We start from the raw sequence: 19,298 nt of genomic DNA, 5'->3' as shown, positions 1-19,298 counted from the left end.
CCCCTCTGTGGACCCCCCTTTCCAGGATTTACCCCCCTCACTTTCTAGCTACTAGGGTTTCCCCACACTCTGTCTTCTAGTTTATTGATCCTTAAGAGTATGACTTTCTATGTAAGTTTCAGCAGCCACGTGGGGCCTGTCCTTAGGCTAAACGTGATGAAAAAGTGGAATGTACCCAGTGAGTCCCAGCTGCCCACTGCCCTGTAGGGTCTGCCTGCATTCAGTCCCTGTCAGGGCCTTCAGGTGGCTGTGCCTTGTTGTTTATCTGCTGAGGGTTTAGAGTTGCTATTAGTGAGAGAGCTGATCTGATGATCTGATAGGAAGCTCTAGGCTATGACCAGAAGTGACTGGTGGAGACTCCTGTGGAGAGGTTGAGCACAGTGCCTGGTGCTTAAGAAATGTGCGTTGATATAATCAACCACACTTCCGGGGTACTGGGTTGCCTTCCATGGTCAAGGTGAGAGGCATCACGGACACAGGGACCCCCATACAGGTAGGGCTCAGCACACAATGAGGGTCACACAATGGCATGAGACTAGTTGTAGGCGAGACTACTGAATGTGGTTGGTAGAGAGGCTGTCCAGGAAGGCTTCCTGGAGGAGGTGATTTGGAGCTGGAGGTGAGTCAAACGTTCCTAGATGAGAGGATGGGCTTTCTGCTTTCATGGTTTTATGAATGAGAGCTTCGAGCCCTCAGGGAGGTAACTTTTCCTAAGACTATCCCTTAAAGACAGTTACTGTAACAATGAATAGATGTTAAACATCCACCAGCCCAGGGCCTGAGGAAGCAATGCCCCGGCCTGAGGTCCAGTAGTTGTTCCGGAAATTTGCAGGAGAGGACTGGAGGGGCTGGCGGTCAGGACCCCCAAAGCTAAGCCTTAGCTTAGCCATGGATTCATCGCGCACCTTCCTGAGCTGGCCGCTGCGAATTCTGCGGAGGCCAGAATCAAAGATGAGAAAGAGGGTTCGCTTTCTGCTTGATAAATGTTGGTGCTTGATCCCTCCTTAGAGTCCTGGTCCTCCCTCCTTCCCAGGCCCTCTCACCTCCATCGTCTCACTTGATCTTCTACTCCTGGATAGACTCCACTGTAGCCATGCTACAGATGACAGCACTGAGCCTCAGGAAGTGGTGTGACCAACCCAAGGCCACCCAGCCGAGGCATTAGAGCCAAGATCCAACCCAGGACTTCCAATTGGTCCACGAGCTGCTCAGGAGGATATCGCCAGGCAGGGACCTCCATCTGCTCAGCCACCAGTAGACATCATAGTTACACCTCCTTCCGGGGCTAGCGTGAGGGTCAGAGGAGGCCATGGATACGGAACTGACACATAAATTGTAAATTGCCTGCAGACGTTAGTGTCTGTTACTGTGGTAACCGCCTGGCATTTATGGACCATGTTCGCTCTGGGTACCGATGGTTACACTGCCATTTTAATTTAACAGCATTGTTATTTCTCCACCATAAAAATAATATAAATTATGCATATGTCCAAACTCGTCAAGTCGTATATATTAAATATGTGCATTTTTCTGTATAGCCATTATCCCTCAACACAGCTATTAAAATATGCATTCGTTACAGAAAAACCTAGAAAACGCAGAAAAGTGGAAAGGGAAGGAAAATATTTTAAGCACCTTAAAGCAACCTCTGCTAACGTGATGGAAAATTCTGTTCAGCTTTTTCCCCTCTGCCCAGTTTGCTATTTAACACGGCTGTGATCACTGGTCTATATAATTAAAAACATTTTATATACAATGTTATATCCTGCTCTTTTCCCCTTAGGGGGTGCTGATGGGAAATAGCAAGAACCAGCGCCATGTCAGGGAACCCCGACGCTGCTGGGCTGGGGCTGGGGCGTGGGGCTCCCCTGTGGCCCTGGGCCAGTGTCAGGCAGCGGGGTCCGGACCCCACTCCCAGCCCCGCACTCAGCGAGCTTTTCCCAAAGAGCTGCTTTCCTTACCTTGTCTGTCTTTTTAAGTTTAATGAAATGCACTTTTCTCTCGGTGGAGGAATACATCCAGCCCATCGGTCACCCTTTCTCAGGAGACCAGGGCCGGAGTCAGGAGCTGCTCTGATAGGCTCAGAGTGGAGAAAAAGGCATTTGCTGAATAAAAGTGGGAAAACCACTCGAGGCTGAGAGAACGGGTCTTGACACAAAAGGTAGCCAGGACTTTGGAGAAAAGCAAGGAGCCCAGAGTCAGGAGTAGAAGAGCAAGGCGGGGCTGGGGAGAAGGAGTCGGTTACTTTTCCTGAGTTAAAAACACAGGACTCCCTGGCATTTAACAATAAACGTTTTTTATCACGGATCTGCCGATTCCACTGATACAGGCTTGTTTGGGCCACGAGGACCCTTCCTGTCCAGGGGTGGCTTGGGAGTGGGGGTGGCTGCGTTACACATGTCCTCCTGCCTCCTCCTCCCGGGACCGTGAGCTAGTCTGGGCAGGGTTTTCTCCTGCAGGGGCAGAGGTGGAGGATAGCTAGCTTGTCTGCTGGCGTCACCGGCCAAGGCAAATCACAGGGCCACGCCCAGAGGCAGGTGTGGGGCAGGTTACCAGTGCAAGGTGGTCAGCGTGCCAGGTCTCATGCGCAGGGGCAGGAGAGGGGGAGGTTTGGGCTCCTGATGTGGTTTGCCTTGGGGGAGGTGATTGCAAACTGCTTCAGACCGCTCTGAGACCTTTGCTTTACTCTGAGGCAGAATGGGGCCCCCTGGAGGGTTTCGAGTGGGCTCTCTCTTGCCGCCCTGTGGAGGCTAGCCTGTAGCTGGGGCAGGGAGGAGGGGAGGACAGCCATAGGAGGCGGCCTCAGTCACCCACCCAGGGGAGAGGCTGGGAGGAGGGGTTGGAGTGGATAGATTGTGAAGACAGAGCCAGTGGGGTTAGATGTGGGGTGTGAGAGAGAGAGGGAGAGGGAGGGAGTCAGTGTGACTTTAAGCCTTGGGCCCAAGCCAGCAGAAGGATGCAGCTGCCATCACCTAAGACTGGGGGGGCAGGGGGGTGCCGCAGAGGATGGGGGAGGGGCCACAGAGAGCCTCAAGGGTAGGAGGAGATGAGGCATGAGATGCATTTAGCTCAGGGATCAGGATTTGGTTTGGGGACCAGTGGAGGGTTTTGAGCAGAGACACCCCGTGACTCAGGTGAACCTTCACCCTGGCTGCTGTGAGGAGAATAGAGTAGGGGTGGCCAGGTAAACGCCCCACCCGGCGCGCTGGGAGGCGTGGTCAGATGTGCGGTTTGTTTGAAACTATTGGGTTGTCAGAAAAGACATGACGCATTTTTGCAACGAAAACATAGAAAAAATACGTCATGACTTTTCCAACAACCCAATAGATCCACTGTGCTCAAGTAGGATTAGAGATTTTGTGCCCATAGAGTCCAGGCCAGGAACGTGAAGATCACGGGGGTTCTGTCCATGGGGAGCTAGGTGAGGGGTGGGGAGGGCTACAGTTGGTCTCGGTGGCCCCCTAAGTGTCTGATTTGCATCCCAGTCACCTGGTTGGCATACGATGAAACCCCCAAACTGCTTCTGGAAGGAAGGAAGGAGCAGGAAAGAGTGAACACGCCCAAGAACAGGTCGCTGTCCTGCAGCCAGTGGGGAGGGGGCTGCGGTGGGACCAGTTTGCCCCTCATCTGTGCTCTGATTCCTCGGGCTCCTGTTGCCTGATGGCGACTGTCTCAGGGGTGCGGGGGCCTCTGGGGGACAGGGTGGGTGCAGTTCTGTTGAATTGCACGGGGGTCCTAATGAGCCACTCCTTCCTGTCTCCCCCGCAGCCGATATCATCTCTACCGTGGAGTTCAACCACACCGGAGAGCTGCTGGCCACAGGCGACAAGGGTGGCCGGGTTGTCATCTTCCAGCGGGAACCAGAGGTGCGGCGGGGCCTGGGGTGGGGGGCTGTGTCCCACAGGGTGCCCCGAGGCGTCCTACCAGGATGGCCTCTTAGGAGACACTCACTTGCCTTCCCCCCAGGACCCCAGGGCTGGATGGAAGGGGTGTGCTGGGTGCAGGGATGGGACCCGGCAGGTCCGGGGGAGGGAGTCCACTGGGTCCACTCAGCAGATGTCGGTTGATTACTCACAGTGTCCTGGACCCCAGAGAGACAGCAGGACAGGCAGAGCCAGCTGCTGCCCTCGGATAATGCCCGGGTGAGCGGGCGCTGTCCTGGCCACAGCTGGGAAGAGGGGAAGATTCTCCTGGGGTCAGCCCCCAGGCTGGGGCTGGTGGTCTTGCTCACCTCCGGGGCCCTTGCCCAGTGACCTTTGTTGCCCATCACAATTCGGTAAGACGGGGGCGTCTTACCTGGACCAGCCTGCCCAGCGGCACCATTTCTGAGCCACTAAAGAACCTCGTGATAAAAAGGCCCCATTTGTTGAGCACCTACTATGTGCAGACACCTTGCTACACTCTCATTGCCCACCTCAGAGGGTGGAGCCTGACACCCTATTTTACTGATGAGGACTCTTGGAGAAGTCACCCAGCTAGTGAGCAAAGACCAGAGATTGAAACCAAGACCGTGTGTGTGTGGTCTGTTGCTTACTCAGCACCCTGCCTCTGAGAGGGGGCCTCTCAGCCTCAAACAGGTGCCGGGATTATATGCTAAAGAAGTAGGTGGGGGAGGAGAGGGAGAGGGAAGGATGAAAGAGGGAGGGGGAGAAAGGAGAGGCGCTGGGGGACCCTTCTTCTGTCAGTTCCAGAGCATTGTCCCCAGCGCTGAGGTTCCTTGGGGTCTGGCTTCACCTGTGCTCACTCGCATCACCTCCCTCACGACAACCCTAGTGGTGTGATTAGCTGCTACCATCATCCTCGCTTTACAGCTGGGGAGACCGGAGCTCAGAGGGTTTGAAGTAGTTTATTGGGGACGCGTAGCCAGAAAGGGGACAGCTGGAAACACGGCCCTGTGGCTGGAGGTGCTGATTTCACAAAAAGGACCAGTGTATCCCACCGGGGATTGCAAATCCAAGCTTTCTTTTTGCCAAACTGCAGACAGAAATTAAATTGAGATGCAAGTTTCTCGGTTTTGAGTTTTTCTCCTTTAATTTTTTTCTTAATTCTGGCCCTGTGACCTTTGTCTTAGCCAGTGATCATGGGCGATGAAGTGAATTAGAGGCAAAATTACTGAAGAACTTTAAAGCTTTCCAGAAGAAAGACAGGTATAGAAATATTACAACAGATACTTTTTAAAAATTAACAGAAAACGTGAAGGTGTGCTTGGTTGAAGGTCTTGGATTTGCTCCCAGGAGGATATGCTTCTTGTTGTAGTTTCGTGTTGTCATAGAAACTTGAATTGTTTAGTGGGGAGTGGTCCCTGTGATGGACCCATCCCCTCCCTATTCTGGAGGCTTCACCAGGAGGGGCCTTTATTATGAGGAGCTCCGCCTCCTGCACCAGGATGGGCCCCACCCATCGAGGAAAGTGGGGGGACGATGTCTGAGGTCTGACACTGCGGGATATTCTGCCCCCGTGTAAAATCTGCTTCAGATGCGATTGTTCCTCAAGTCAGGCCCCACTGGACATTTGGATGTGAGGAGCATGTCAGAGCCTCCGTGTCAGACAGACCCCAGCGGAGGGAGTGGCGGCACTTAGTGGACACGTGACCTTGGCAGGTGCCTTCACCCCTGAGCCCCCACCTGCTCACCTATAAAATGGGGAGGATCATGGTACCCACCATAGAGGAGCCTCAAGGGTAGAAGGAGATAAGGCACGAGACGCCCTTAGCTGTGTGTCCCATACGTAGTAGGTGCTCAGTAAACGTGAGCTAGCCTGTAGCTGTTGTCCCTACTTGGACTAAGAGTGGGGCTTGGCCCGGCCGCACAGCAAGTTACCGACCATCTGAAAAGCGGTTTCCTTTGACCCCTGGTGGACTGGAGCCTCTGGCACTGCTGGGCCCCCAGCTGCCGTGGCTGTCGGGCCTCCTTGGTTTTAGCTCCTCCTGGTCTGGTCCTGAGCCTGCCCCGCCCTGCCCGATGACCTGGAGCTCAGGGCCCCTGTCTGGGTTTCCTTGCAGAGTAAAAATGCACCTCACAGCCAGGGCGAGTATGACGTCTACAGCACTTTCCAGAGCCACGAGCCAGAGTTCGACTATCTCAAGAGCCTGGAGATAGAGGAGAAGATCAACAAGATCAAATGGCTCCCTCAGCAGAACGCTGCCCACTCCCTGCTGTCCACCAACGGTGAGGCGGTGTGCCTGTGTGCGCGTGTGCGTGCACGTGTGCCAGCCATGTGTGTGCAGACGTGTGTGCCTGAGCATGTGTGTGTGTGTGTGTGTGTGCGCGCGCGCAGATGTGTGTGTGTGTGCCTGTGTGCCCAAGGACGGATATGTGCAGGCATGTGTGTGCCCAAGCATGTGTGTGCGGACATGTGTGTATGCCTGAGCATGTGCGTGTGCATGTGCGTGTGTGTGTGCTGAGCATGTGCATGTGCATGTGCAGGTGTGTGTGTGTGTGTGTGTGTGTGTGTGTGTGTGTTTGCAGGCGTTTGCCTGTGATGTAGCCATGTATCACAGATGCTACTTTTCGCCTCGCTTCCATTGTGAGCGTTTCTCTAGGTCTCTGGAACTCCTAAAAAGCAATGTTCTGGGCAGCGTGTATGCTCCACCCACTGACCATGCTGCAGCGTCCTCAGCCCTTGCCCTGGTCGGCCACAGCGCCATTCCCACAGTCACACGTAGCAACACCATGAGCACTGTTGGGAATTCCTTTTTCTGGGGTGCAGGCTAGGTAAGGGAGCACAGGACCACGCGGCAAACTTAACTCTTCTTCCGTACCCCAGAACCCCAGGCCACCCAGAGTGGAGGTCGTCACAAGGTAGTGTGACAGGAGCACTGGTTCAGGAGCCTGGCTGGCCGCTGTGCCATTCAGCTCCCTGAGGAGGCTCCTGGCTGGACTCCGCTTCTCCGAGGTCCACTCGGGGGACGCAGACCCCGGGGCCATCTTGCCTGGGCCCGCGCTGGGCCCGGGGCCAGAGGCTCCGCGTCTCATGGTCGCTGCTCATCCTTCATCTCTCACCCTGTCTTCAGAGGTGCCTGGGGAGGAGGACGGGCCTGGATTCTGTCCCAGCTCCGTGGCCTGTTTCCTCACCTGTGCAGCTCCCTCTGGGTTATGGGGAAGGTAAAGTGAGATGGCACCCGGCACCTGCCCAGCACCCCGAGACCAGTCAGTGCTGCTGCAGCATGAGGGAGTCTTACAAGATGATGTCACCTGCCTTCCGCGAGGGAGTCCAGACTCTTAGGGCAGCCTTTAAGGCATCTCTGAAATGGGTCAGACTCAATCCTGCCACCCCACCTGTGTGCCTGAAGGCCCGCCTTCCCCTCTCCTCCCCTGGCCAGCTCCCTTCTCACTCCTTCAGCCTCCACTGGGTGTCCCCTGCCACTGAGGTCACCTTCTCTGACCTCTTAGCTGAGTCAGGTGCCCCTCCTGACCCCACACCTGCCCTCTGCGGCTCCTGCCGTTCTGATCATGTGCTCCTGTGCCAAGTACGGGATTGTGTCGCCCAGGCGGTGCTGGGCGCACTGTCACACTCGGCAAACTCTCTGCCTCCCCATGCTGGAGCAGAGGCGGCCAGAGGTTGTCCCCGAGCACAGGCTGCTGGGGGCAGGGCCCTGATGTGGCCCACAGCCCAGCTCTGCCACTTCCTCCTCTGAACCTCGATGGCGGTGCCTGCCTCGTGGGGTTATTGAGAAGATGAAATGAAATAACATCACAGGCTTAGAACAGGCTGGCGCCTTCTGAGCCCCACACAGGTGCTGCTTAAAAAAAATTAATTTAAGAGGGATGTATCCTTCTCCTCTGCCTCTCTGGAGGAAAAGCCAGCTTTTGAGCCCTCTAACCCCCCACCCTCAAATCCCACCGCTTGGTTTAAGTCTCAGCTTCACCCTTTCCTGAGGGCATGACCTGGGACACCTATCAAGTGTTTAATTGTTTTTCTCCCTTCTTCTCAGGAACATGGCTACTGTAGCAGTCAGGGTTCTCTGGAGAGACAGAGCCACCAGCGCGCACGTGTGTGTGTGTGTGTGTGTGTGTGTGTGTGTGTGTGTAGATATAGATATAAATATGTATAGAGAGAAGTTTATTTTAAGGACCTGGCTCCAAGCAGTGAGAGAGGCTTGGTAAGTCCAAAGTCCTCAGGCCAGACAGGAGACCCAGGGAAGAGCTGATGTCACAGCTCGAGTCCAAGAGCCATCTGCCGGCAGAATGCCCTCTTCCTTGGGGGACCTCCATCTTTTGTCTCTTGGGGCCTTCAGCTGCTTGGAGGAGGCCCGCCCACATTATGGAGGGTCATGTGCGTTACTCTACAGATTAAATGTTAATCTCATCTAAAAACTACCTTCACCATGACATCTACATGTTTGACCAAATATCTGGGTCCCATGGCTTAGCCAAATGAACACATAAAATTAACCATAACAACTGCTAACAATCATTCTTTTGTAGTTCTTGGTGGGATTCCAGAAGACGTCTGACGGCTGCTGGAGAGCTGAGTTGTGTATGGCAGGATCCGGCTCAGAAATAAAATGGGTTACCCTCTGGTCCGTCAACGAAGGGCTTAAAAAAGCAGGAAGTTACATTAGTCCAGTGTTCTTGGAAATCAGTTTAGAGATTGATAACGGCCCTTAAACGTGTCATATCCTTTGACCCAGCAATTTCACCGTTAGGACCAATTGTGGGGAGCTAGGGACAGAAGACAAACGTTCTGTACGCCGAGGTGTTCGTTGCAAGTTTGAGTAGGAATAAAATGAAAAGGAAGCTAAGTGTCCAAGCACAGGATGACGGTGGAGGAATTTCTGGACCGATGCACCCTTATGTAGTGGACTGAAGTACATGTTCCTCTCTGGGCCAGTGTGAATCATGGGTCTCGTTTCACTTGTTCTGTTTTTAAAGATAAAACTATCAAATTATGGAAGATTACCGAACGTGATAAAAGACCCGAGGGCTATAACCTAAAAGATGAAGAAGGGAAACTCAAGGACCTGTCCACAGTGACGTCCCTACAGGTAAGATGTTGAACGTGGAAGGTTCCAGCAAGCGGGAAGCACGTTCGTGTTTCTTGTATTAAACGGGGATTTTAGGACTTGAGGGGCCTTGGGGATTTGAGCCACAGTCTGGCTCGCATCCTGGCTGTGGGCATTCCCCTGCTCTGTGCCTCGGTTTCCTCACCAGGGGAATGGAGATGACTCACGTTTCCTGGAAGACTTAGCTGGCACACACACTAAGCATCCAGCGGATTGTCGTAAATATGAAATGGTAATCAATGTTGTTCCCAAGAAGGAAATAAATGTTTAAACACGTTGGCCTCTAAATGACTGGCAAATTGCGCAAATAAATTCTGAGAAAGCGGGAAAGCCAATTAGCTTCCACGTTGAGTGATGGGACTTGGGGTGCCCCTGCCCCCACCCCCAGCCCCAGGAAAGTCTACGAGGGTTTCGTCTGGTGGGAAAGATGCAATTATCACCTCTTGATTGGCCTGGCATTTGCGGCAGAGCCGGTGGCCCATGGGAATCCTGTTTATTTCTCTCCCAGCATCTGAGATTTTTCTTGTGTGTCACACACATCCCAAGATGGCCCTTCACTGTAAACCGAGGCTGTGGGAGAAGAAAGGGGGAAAGAACTTGGGCCTTTTCTCATCCAGCCTCCAGCTGTGGAGGCACCTCGCATGGACTGAGAACTGACTGTGCTCCGAGCGCTGTTCTAAGAGGCAGAAGCTCGTGGAATCCTCACAGAAGGCCCTGAGCAGGCACCAGCATTACGGTTCCCTTTGCAGAAAAGGAAACTGAGGCCCAGAGAGGTAGGGTCCCCAGTGACAGTAATACGAGTGAGTGGCAGGGCAGGATGTAAGCTGGCAGGCAGGTCTCGGGTCTGCACCTTTCCACCACGATACCCTCAGGGGCAGTCACACTGGGTGCGGGTCCGGACTCTGTCATTTCCTGGCCCCGTGACTTAGACAAGTGTCCAGTCTTCTCATCAGTGATGCGGGGATGGCAACGCCAGCCCCCATTTCCGGAGCATTGAGTCCAGGCCAGACCTGGGAAAGATGGATGAGGCTCTGTCTGTCTGTCTGTCTGTCTGTCTCTGCGCCTTTGAAGACCTCACCTGGAACGGGGTGGGGTGGACTGTGGGTCTTGCCTGATACACACCACAGTGCATGCTGAGAGCCCTAATGGAGATGTGTGTCGTGTGCTGGGGGTGTCTGGGTGTGTGCCCCTACCTACCAGGGCCACTGCACACCTGGGGGACTGTTACCTCCAGGTCTTGCAGGAGTAGTTGGGGTTCACTAGGTGTCCAAGGGCCGGGGGTGAGTGTTCCAGGCAGAGCATGGAGGAAAGCAAAGACCTGATGCTGTCTCAGGGACTCCTCACACCAGTCCTCTGGGAGTTTGTATGAGTTAGGCTAACTCTGGTGGCTGTAAATATAGCCCTGGCATTGAGGGTGGAGCATGCGGAAATGTATGTCTCACTTCTGGTTGTCCCTGGCTGACACATGGCTCTCCTGAAGGGACACAGTCTCCTTCCATCCCTTGTGCCCCCATCCCTAAAGCTTGGGTCCTCTCCTTCCTGCAGTGGATGGGAAAGAGGGTGGAAAAGGCACACGCTCCTCTTAACCACCTTTGCCTATAGTGCCAGGCATCACTGTGCTCACATCCTATTGGTTAGCAGCAGTCCTGTGGGCAGCTGGGAAATGTAGTCCCTGTCTGGGCCGCCACTTGTCACTTCCCAGTGGAGGGGACACAAATGTTTGGTGGACAGTCGTCTGGCTCTGCCATGGTATCTTCTCATTCCGTTTTAGAAATGAGGAAATCGGGGTACAAGCGGTCCAGCCACTTATTCAAGTCACGTGGTGGGCTCAGAACCAATCCCAGGGGGCCAAGTAAAGGAGGTGGGCTTTCCAGCAGGGCTGGCGATGATGGACACTGGCCGTGTGGCACGCCTTATTCCCCACGCGTGCAGGATGGACGCCCACTGGCGCACTTCCGGCCTCTAGTTTTGCTCGCGTGGTGCCGCTGTGTCCATCTGGCCCGTGTGGCCTGCCCCCGACACCCCCCCTGCGTCGCCCAGCTCTGACCGCCCCTCCTCCTCGGCAGGTGCCGGTGCTGAAGCCCATGGACCTGATGGTGGAGGTGAGCCCGCGCAGGGTCTTCGCCAACGGCCACACCTACCACATCAACTCCATCTCCGTCAACAGCGACTGCGAGACGTACATGTCGGCGGACGACCTGCGTATCAACCTCTGGCACCTGGCCATCACCGACAGGAGCTTCAGTATCCTTTCCTGCCACAGCCCCGCCATCGCCTCCCGGGCAGGGTGGCTTCCGGGTGGGGGCGGCTGGCTAGGTTGTAAGCAAGCTGGCTTGGAGGCTGCTGCTTTGTTCAGCTTCTTCGGTGAGTCCCCTGTGGCTCAGAGTGTGAATGAGGCCCAGCTATGGGAGCGTGCTGAGTTTATTTATGAAGACTTTAAAACCACAGCTGTGAGGGTTACATTCAACCCCTCGCCTCCCCCAGGCTGGCTGTGACCCTCATCATCCTGGGACCTCCCCAGGGATGAAGGACGAGATAAGGGTCCTGGGGTCAGCCCTCCTGGAGGAGGGACGGCTGACCCACCTGAGACCGTCGACCAAAGGCTCCCTGAGCCCTCCTCCCTGGGGTCCCTCCCAGGGCTTAGAGTGACAACCGGGGTATCAGAAGCCCAGCTTGAAGGCATCAAGCTGTCTGGGCAAGCTAGGGGCAATAGGGTGGACTCTAGCCCCCACCCGCTGAGGAGGAAAGAACTATTGATACATGAACATGGGCCTGGGAGGGGCCGAGGCTTGGCCCAGCGGGGGCTGCAGTGGACAGAGCAGGCAGGTTGCTGAGGTGTCTCTATTCTGCAGACCGCAAATGACAATAATAATTACAGTGAGACTCTGCCTAATTTAACATGTGTTCATATTAACTCATTCCATCTTCACAGCAACCCTGTGAGGTAGATACTAACATAATCCTCCTTTACAGATGAGGAAACTGTGTCACAGAGAGCCCAAGTTAAGTCGCTCAAAGCCCACACCAAGCAAGTGTCACACCTCCAGCCCCTAAGCCCACATTCCCATTTGCACTAGACTGCTCTTTGTGAAGGATGCCACCCAGACGTGTGTGAAGGAACCTTGTGCCTGATACCCGACTTAGATAAAGGCCCCCGCCCTCCTGGAGTAGACAGACAGTGAACTGTGAATATAATAGACAAGTAAAATATCCAGCATGCAAGTAGCGACATACGCTGTGGGGGAGGAGTGGGACCAGCAAGGCTGATGGTGTGTGTTTTTCTCTGGCCACGCTTGGCTGTGGCTGCGGGCATGGGGTGCATGGAGAGTGAGCTGGGTGGTGGTTTTGCCAAGTGAATAAGCAGGCGTGCGGCTGACGGTGTATGCAAGGCAGTGGAAATAATGATTGGCTGTAGGGTCTAAGCCCGGTGAGGAGGCGAGGGCTAGTGACTAGAAGGGAGCCTCTGTGGGTTGGGGATCCTGTGGGGACCTGGCTGCAGACCCTGCCACATACCTCTGTGTTAAACCCGTGTGTAGCCTGTAATTTTGTGAGAACGAATTGCTAGTTGATCAACATATGAAAACGTCCCAGCCCTTGCAGATGGAGGAGTGTGTGTGTTTCAGAATGCTGAAGGTTGCAGAGCTGGAATGTAAGTGCCAATGAGGCAGAGTTGAGTTGAGTCTCCAGGAGTCTGTGGTGGTGCAGACGTCCCCTGATCAGACCGGTTCATCAGGGAACCACACTGCACGTGGCCCTCACCATGGCCTGCTGGTGCTTGGCCACCAGAGTGACAAGATGCAGGGACGCAGAGCAGAGAGACCTGGCACCTGTCCCATGGAGTCCAGCCTCCCCTGGCAGGGAAGGTGTCAGGACCGTGGGTTGCAGGTGCAGTGATGGGTCTGATAGCAGCTGAGTAATAAGAAAGGGTGTTTCATTTGCAATGTGGGAAGAGACCAGAAGGGCAGCTGTGACCCACGCTGAGCGGGGGAATTGCTCTGAGCTCCGAGGCACCCTTCAAGGGAGTACCTCCTGGGGGATTCTGGACCTGGGGTTCCCATTCCTTTAACTCTTGCTCTCTGGTGTCTTGACTTGTCCTGATGCTGCTGTTCAGTCCTCCAGGCCACTGGCAGTATTCTGCATTACCGTCTCCTCATGTCCAAACAGGAACACTTTCCACTTAAGCAGAATTGATTTTTAGCAAAGGTTTTAAAGAGAAAGGAAAGCTTTTTTAATAGAGAAAATATGGGCATTGTTTTGACCATCTAACAGGACGAAAGCTGACCTCGCCCCTCAGAGGGCCTTTCCTCGGACAACTCCAGAATTGGCTCTGAACAGAGGGAGAGGGACCTGGTACTTCCAGGGGCTTTGCTGGGTGCCAGGCACATACCCAGCGCAATGCCTTCGTCTGTCACCAAGGCTCAGTGTCGGGAGCCCTCGCAGCCTCCCTCCTTTCTCTCTCCCACAAAATGGGAAAAGGCGTCAAGCCTTTCCACTCTCCCTGCAATGGCTCTAGAATCACATCTTCCTCTCTATCACCATCAAAGGCCCAGCTCAGGCCACACCGTTTCTGCCTGGCCCTTTGTCTGAATCCCACCTTGCCAGCTCACCACAGAGCTTCTAGAAGGGCTGATCGGACCCTCTGGTCTGACCACACTGGTCCCCTGCTTAAAACTCTCAGCAGTTTCCCATCAGCTTCTGGACAAAGTCTGAATCTCTCAAGTGTCCTGAGGCTGTGGGTGACAGGCCCCTGCCCAGCTCCCCGGGGTCCTGTGCCCACACCTTTAGGCCACTGGGTTTCCCTTCATGTTACATGTCTGGGGTCAGTGCTCTGCCCTTTGCTGCTTGTCTCCAATCATCCTTTTCCCTCTCAGTCAGGCTGGCTCCTGTTTGCCCCTTCACCTGGTCACCTCTGCTCTGTCCACTCTGTGCCCCTCCCAGGCTGGTCAGAGCCCCTCTGGGCCCACACTCCCTGGTCACGTTAGGGTTTCCTTATCTGTTAATATGACCACTTTCTCCATTTTCTGAGGCTAAGAACCCAGTCTGAGCCTTCTCTGTATCCTTACACATAATGCAGAGCCCAGCACACAGGAGGTGCTTATGAATGCTTGTAGGTGCTAACTCCGGCGCAAGGAGGTTCAGTTTCCATCTGGTTTTAGGATATAGACACCGCCCTGTAAATCTGGGCTCCACAGAAAAGCATTCTGGGTGCTGGGGTCTGGCTGACCTGGGGTCAGATTCATTGCTTCACTTCCTGGGCCATCAATTTCCATGAATGTAAAATGGGCCAAATTCCTTATCATAAAGACATTTGTAAGGAATAAAGAAATGATTAACATAAAGGGCCTGGTACTAATCCAGCTCTAGCAGGTAGCCGGCATTATTTTCTCTCTTAGACAACAGGCCCTCAGATATTTAAGGCTCTTTCTCATAAAATTCCCATGTCTTCTCTGATCCTTTTCCCCCCAGTGCCATCTCCACACCTGTTTAAACAACCTCTCATGTCCTTTAATACCAACATTTTGAGACTGTTAGGGTGATTTTTCTCGAGTTTGATGCATCTTAAAGGTAATAGATTGCACAGGAGGCCACTGCTGTATTTTTAGCAGCAGAGAATTGTAAAGATGGTTCGATTGATTTTTTTTCGACCCCCTGAGCGATTTCTCATGGTGGAAGCTGGCATTACACCAAGCTTCAGTCTGGAACGAATTTCTAATTCCCACTCACAGAGCAGGTCCCGAAGCTAGTCTGGATGGTAGAGCAGCAATTAGGGGGCAGAGGCTCCAAACCCCAGGCTGCCTGAGGGCTGGGCTTGTTGCCCATGCAGAGGACAACAGAGGGGACCCCCAGCAAGACCCCTCCACCTGCCAGGCTCTCTGCTGGCTGAGAAACCGTCCAACCCTGCCTCCATCACTCGCTCACAAGAGACCTGCCAGTCACTCAGCCTTTCTAAGCCTCGCTGTTCTTATCCATTCACTGGGGTGTGTCTTTGGTGCTAGAACGCTGGTGAGGACAGGGCCTGATGTGCTGTAGAACACGGCCCACACCAGCCCATCACCCACTGTCCGGTATCTTACAGGCTGCCTCTTTTCATGTTCCCACAGTACCACTGTACAAAGAAGGAAACGGGGCTGCATCTGCTCAGAAATGCCCCAAGTCTGAATCCCCCCAAATTAGTTCTCTACCCAGAAAGCCTGTTTATAAACTGTGACCAGCACATCACTACTTGGGGGCCTCAGCAAGGTCAGGCCCTTGTGTCAGCTTCCACCATGGCTGAGCGCTGCCGAGCGCTGTCCATCGTGCTGACTTCGTTGGCAGCCAGCGCTGCGTGGCCCTCATCATGCTCACAGCGATCGCTGAGCGCTCCTGTGCTCTGTCCATGGTGCTGACTTCGTTGCCAGCCGGTGCTGCACATTCCTCATCATCTTCACCACCTCCCACACTACCATCACCTCTTATTGAGCACTTACTCTGTGCCAAATGGTGCTCTAAGCACGTTGCACATATTAACCTATTTAATCCTCCCGACAACACTGTGGAGTAGGCATTATTAATATCCCCTTTTTAGAGGAGGAAGCTAAACCACAGAAAGGTTACATAGCCTACCCAGAGTCACCCAGCTGGGAAGTGGCAGGGCCTAGGAGTCAGACTCAGGGCCCATTGTATAGGCTGTGCTGTCATCCTTTCTATTCTGCAGACGTGGAGATACATGCTGAGAAGTGGATCACTTGCCCAGGGCCCCTCCTAGCCCCAGTTGCTTGCATTGCCTGTCCAGCTCCATCGATGGGATAGTATTTCCTGGCTCTTGTTTTAGATACAAAGGGAGAGAACGTGCTTTTCATACCATTGCAGGACAGAGTGAGAATTGCTTCATAACACAGGTGGCCGGATGTCTGAGCTCTGGCACCTGTATGAAGTTTCTAACAGTTCCTCTAAAAGCAGGGACATGCAACTCTGTGGTGCTTCTGATCCCTTCCTGACAGGCCTCCATGGCATTTATATAACATACTTCTAATTAAGACCCCCGTGATCCCAGGCCACAGCCCTGTCACCCTCTCTCCGCCCCTCCCTCTCAGGACACCTGCCCTCTCACAGCTCCTCAGCCTTGTGCCCCTCCCTACATGGAACACGCCCGCCACCCTGACCCTGTGCCTAGATAACTCCTGCTCACTCTCAGGCCTTGGCTTAACACCTCTGCCTCAGAGGACCCTTCCTCTACTCCCGACCACCTCAGAGCCTTGTTATAAATCCCATCACGTGCTTCCTGAATGTCTCTCCTGGAGCATTGTTTTTGGGACTGATAACTAGCTTTGCTACTGGGCTAGGAGCCCTGGGAGGTCAGGATGGGGTCTGCTTTGCCCATTCTCTGTGCCATGAGAAGGCAGCTACTTGGGAGTGTATCCCAGCTGTGTCCCACCTTGGGTTTCTTCCCCCAGCTCTTAGAAATCCAGGCATGCAACTCAGCACAAACCCTCATAGTGACAAGCATTGTACCTTTTGCAACTTGCTTAATTTCATGGGGTTTTTTTTTTGATATAGGATAAAGACTTTGATTCTGATTTAATTAATTGTTGCTAAAAGTACTAATCTTGTGCTAGGGCCTTTGACATATGTCATGTCATTAAATCCTCATTACAACCCTGTAAAGCAGATACTAGTGACTCATTCTACAGATGAGAAAAGCAAGGCACAGAGAGACTGAGAAGTTTTCTGGAGGTCACACAGCTGTTATATGGTGGGGCTGGACTGTCAAGCCCTGGTCTTTATAACTCATAGTTCAGTGCTTTCTTTTCTGGTGGAGCATTTAGGAATGGTTTGTGGTAGAAATGTGTATACTGGTTCACCACACAGAGAAAATACACAGTGGGCTTGTGCAGTGAGCAGTTAGGGAGAAAGGCCCCTCTCCCATGGCCCCTTCTGCCCCCAGCAATCTGGGTTCTTCTCTCTCTCCTAGAGAAGATGATTGCACCGTCATTGTCAATAAGATTCTGAACAGAGGAAGGAAGGAGGTTGTCATGGGCTGAATTGCATCCCCCAAAATCTGTATGTTGAAGTCCTAACCCCTACGTCCTTAGAATGTGACTGTTTTTGGAGATACGGTCTTTAAAGAGGTGATTAAGATAAAATGAGGGTGAGGTGGGCTTCAAACCAATATGACTGGTGTCCTTATAAAAAGAGGAGATTTGGACAGAGAGAGACACCAGGGATGTGCACAAAGAGGGAAGACCATGTGAAGACAGCAAGAAGGTGGCCATGCGCAAGCCAAGGAGAGAGCCCTCAAAGAAACCAATTCTGGGACGCCTTGGTCTTCGACTTCTAGCCTCCAGAACTGTGAGAAAATAAATTTCTATTGTTGAAGCCACCCAGCTGTGGCATTTTGCTATGGCAACCTATAAAAACTAACAGAGAGGCACAGGTTTGCAAGGAACTGTCCTGTAGGCTCTGACATGGTTTGTTTGGCCTGAGTGCTTATAGCTCATGCTTATAGCCAAGTCATCTTTTGGAGAAATTTGTTGAAAAAAGTAGCTTTGCTGGCTGTGCCTCAGTGAGACGGCCTCTGTGTGTAGGAGGTCTTTCAGGGCACCTGCATACCCAGTGTCCCTGGGAGCCTGTATGGGAGGCTCATGGTGGTGTGGCCCTTGGCAGAGCTGCCTCCATCCTTACTCCATGGCTGCTCTGTCACCATGGTAACAGCTCCCCTATCCCAAGAGCATGCTCCTGTGGAGACAGCTCAGTTAAATCAGTGGAGCCCAAGGCCACATCCTTCTCATCGCTGAGCCCCTGCCCGCCCTCAGCATTCACCTTTCGGAGGACACAAGCCAGTCCAGTGAGCACAGCAGCAATGCCCTTGGGGGTGTTGACCCCCTGGGGGAGCTGTGTCATGTGGACATGCAATCACCCCAGAACAGAGGGCCAGAGGAAGCAGCACAAGCTGGAAGTTAGGAAGCCAGGATCCTGCCCTTGCTCTGCCACATCCACGTGCAGCCCTGGGCAAGTCCTTCGTAGGATCAGAGGGTGCCAAGGTGCCTGGCCTGCCAGGAGCTGTTCTCACCAACTCTCCAGGGGTTTCACTGTGTCTCCAAGCTCAGTTAGTTGCTGTGTCTACAGAGTCATTTGTTGAGGTGCTGTCGTTAAAGCCCATCACAACATTAGATAATATTTGTGTGCTTCTTGGCATTTTGGGGGTACTTCCCATACCCAGTTCTCACTTGAGCTCCTCACAGAATGAACCAATGACATTTACTCATTTCATGTGCCCAACTCATGTTATGGTCATCAGAGATTTGCCCAGTGGATGAGTGATGGCCCTTTGTACCCAGGCCCTTGTACAGGGGAGGGGGACTGAGGCTCACAGAGGTGCAGCTTAGTGGAATGAAGGCCACTGGAAATGCAGTGGCTTTCCTTCTGATATTTCACAGGCCCTCCAAGTGGGGTCCATGCAGCTCTGAGACCAAAGGCTAGTGACGGTGCACAATGCACGGTGCTGGTGTGACCCCAGCTGACTCCAGGCCATCAGGCAATGCCCTTGGCAGCAGGAGATGAAGGAGTTTCTATAAAAATCTCTGCGAACCTGATGACTCTGCAGAAGGTCTGCCTGGATTCCGTTCCTTTCCGTTCCTGTGTCCTTGGCAGGAAGAGTCACAGACTCCTCTCTGGGGCAGGACAAACCCCTATTTCTGAGCTGTATTGATGCCCCAAGGAGCAGCCTCAGCCACAATCAGGTGATCGTGATGGGCCTTGAAGGCCCAGCAATGTGTTTGAGTTCTCTTACGGACAGTGGGGAGCTACCAAGCAGAGCAGTGGGAACCGAACCCCTACTTTAGGGAGGGCACTCTGGCCGAGCTTGGGGGGATGACCAGAGGCAGGGATACCCGGGGCTGAGGGACAGAACAGAGAGATCTTGAGGCAGAGGCGCCCCAGGACTTGGAGGCTGTCACATGTGGGAACAGGGCGTGGGAAGGACCAGGAAGCTACCCTGATTCCTGGCTTGGCGTCCCAGGGCTGGGGGTGCTAAAGCAGAATTATCGAGAAAGGAGCACTCTGGGATGGATGTAGAGAAAGACGTCCACGTCACTAGCATGATGCCCATGTCATTACTCCCCAGCTCCCAAGAAGCAGCCAGAGTGTCTGAGTTTCCTGTGGCCAACATAACAAATTTCCACAAACTGGGCGGCTTAAAACAGCAGAAACCTGCTCTCTCAGAGCCCTGGAGGCCAGAAGTCCACGATCAAGGTGTGGGCAGGGCCGGGCTCCCTCTGGAGGCGTCAGGGGAGGGTCCTTCCTGCGCTTTCCAGCT

General features: G+C 53.6%; 1 protein-coding gene across 3 annotated transcripts in view; it reads left to right on the top strand.

Moving 5' to 3' along the window:
- PPP2R2C (protein phosphatase 2 regulatory subunit Bgamma) overlaps positions 1-19,298 on the top strand; it is a 69,216-nt gene that overhangs the window by 26,971 nt on the left and 22,947 nt on the right. For 2 of the 3 annotated variants that reach the window (XM_019628454.1, XM_019628453.1), the window contains exons 2-5: positions 3,769-3,866; positions 6,002-6,167; positions 8,874-8,986; positions 11,071-11,248. In XM_019628454.1, coding sequence (XP_019483999.1) covers positions 11,089-11,248 — 160 coding nt within the window. In that variant the 5' untranslated portion in view covers positions 3,769-3,866; positions 6,002-6,167; positions 8,874-8,986; positions 11,071-11,088. Of the gene's footprint in view, positions 1-3,548; positions 3,571-3,768; positions 3,867-6,001; positions 6,168-8,873; positions 8,987-11,070; positions 11,249-19,298 lie in introns of those variants that run through there. The other variant, XM_019628452.1, reaches the window with a different exon arrangement.

The sequence above is a fragment of the Hipposideros armiger genome, unplaced genomic scaffold (genome assembly GCF_001890085.2).
Source record: "Hipposideros armiger isolate ML-2016 unplaced genomic scaffold, ASM189008v1 scaffold_790, whole genome shotgun sequence".
Lineage (NCBI taxonomy): Eukaryota > Metazoa > Chordata > Mammalia > Chiroptera > Hipposideridae > Hipposideros > Hipposideros armiger.
This window is presented reverse-complemented; position numbering and strand designations above follow the sequence as displayed.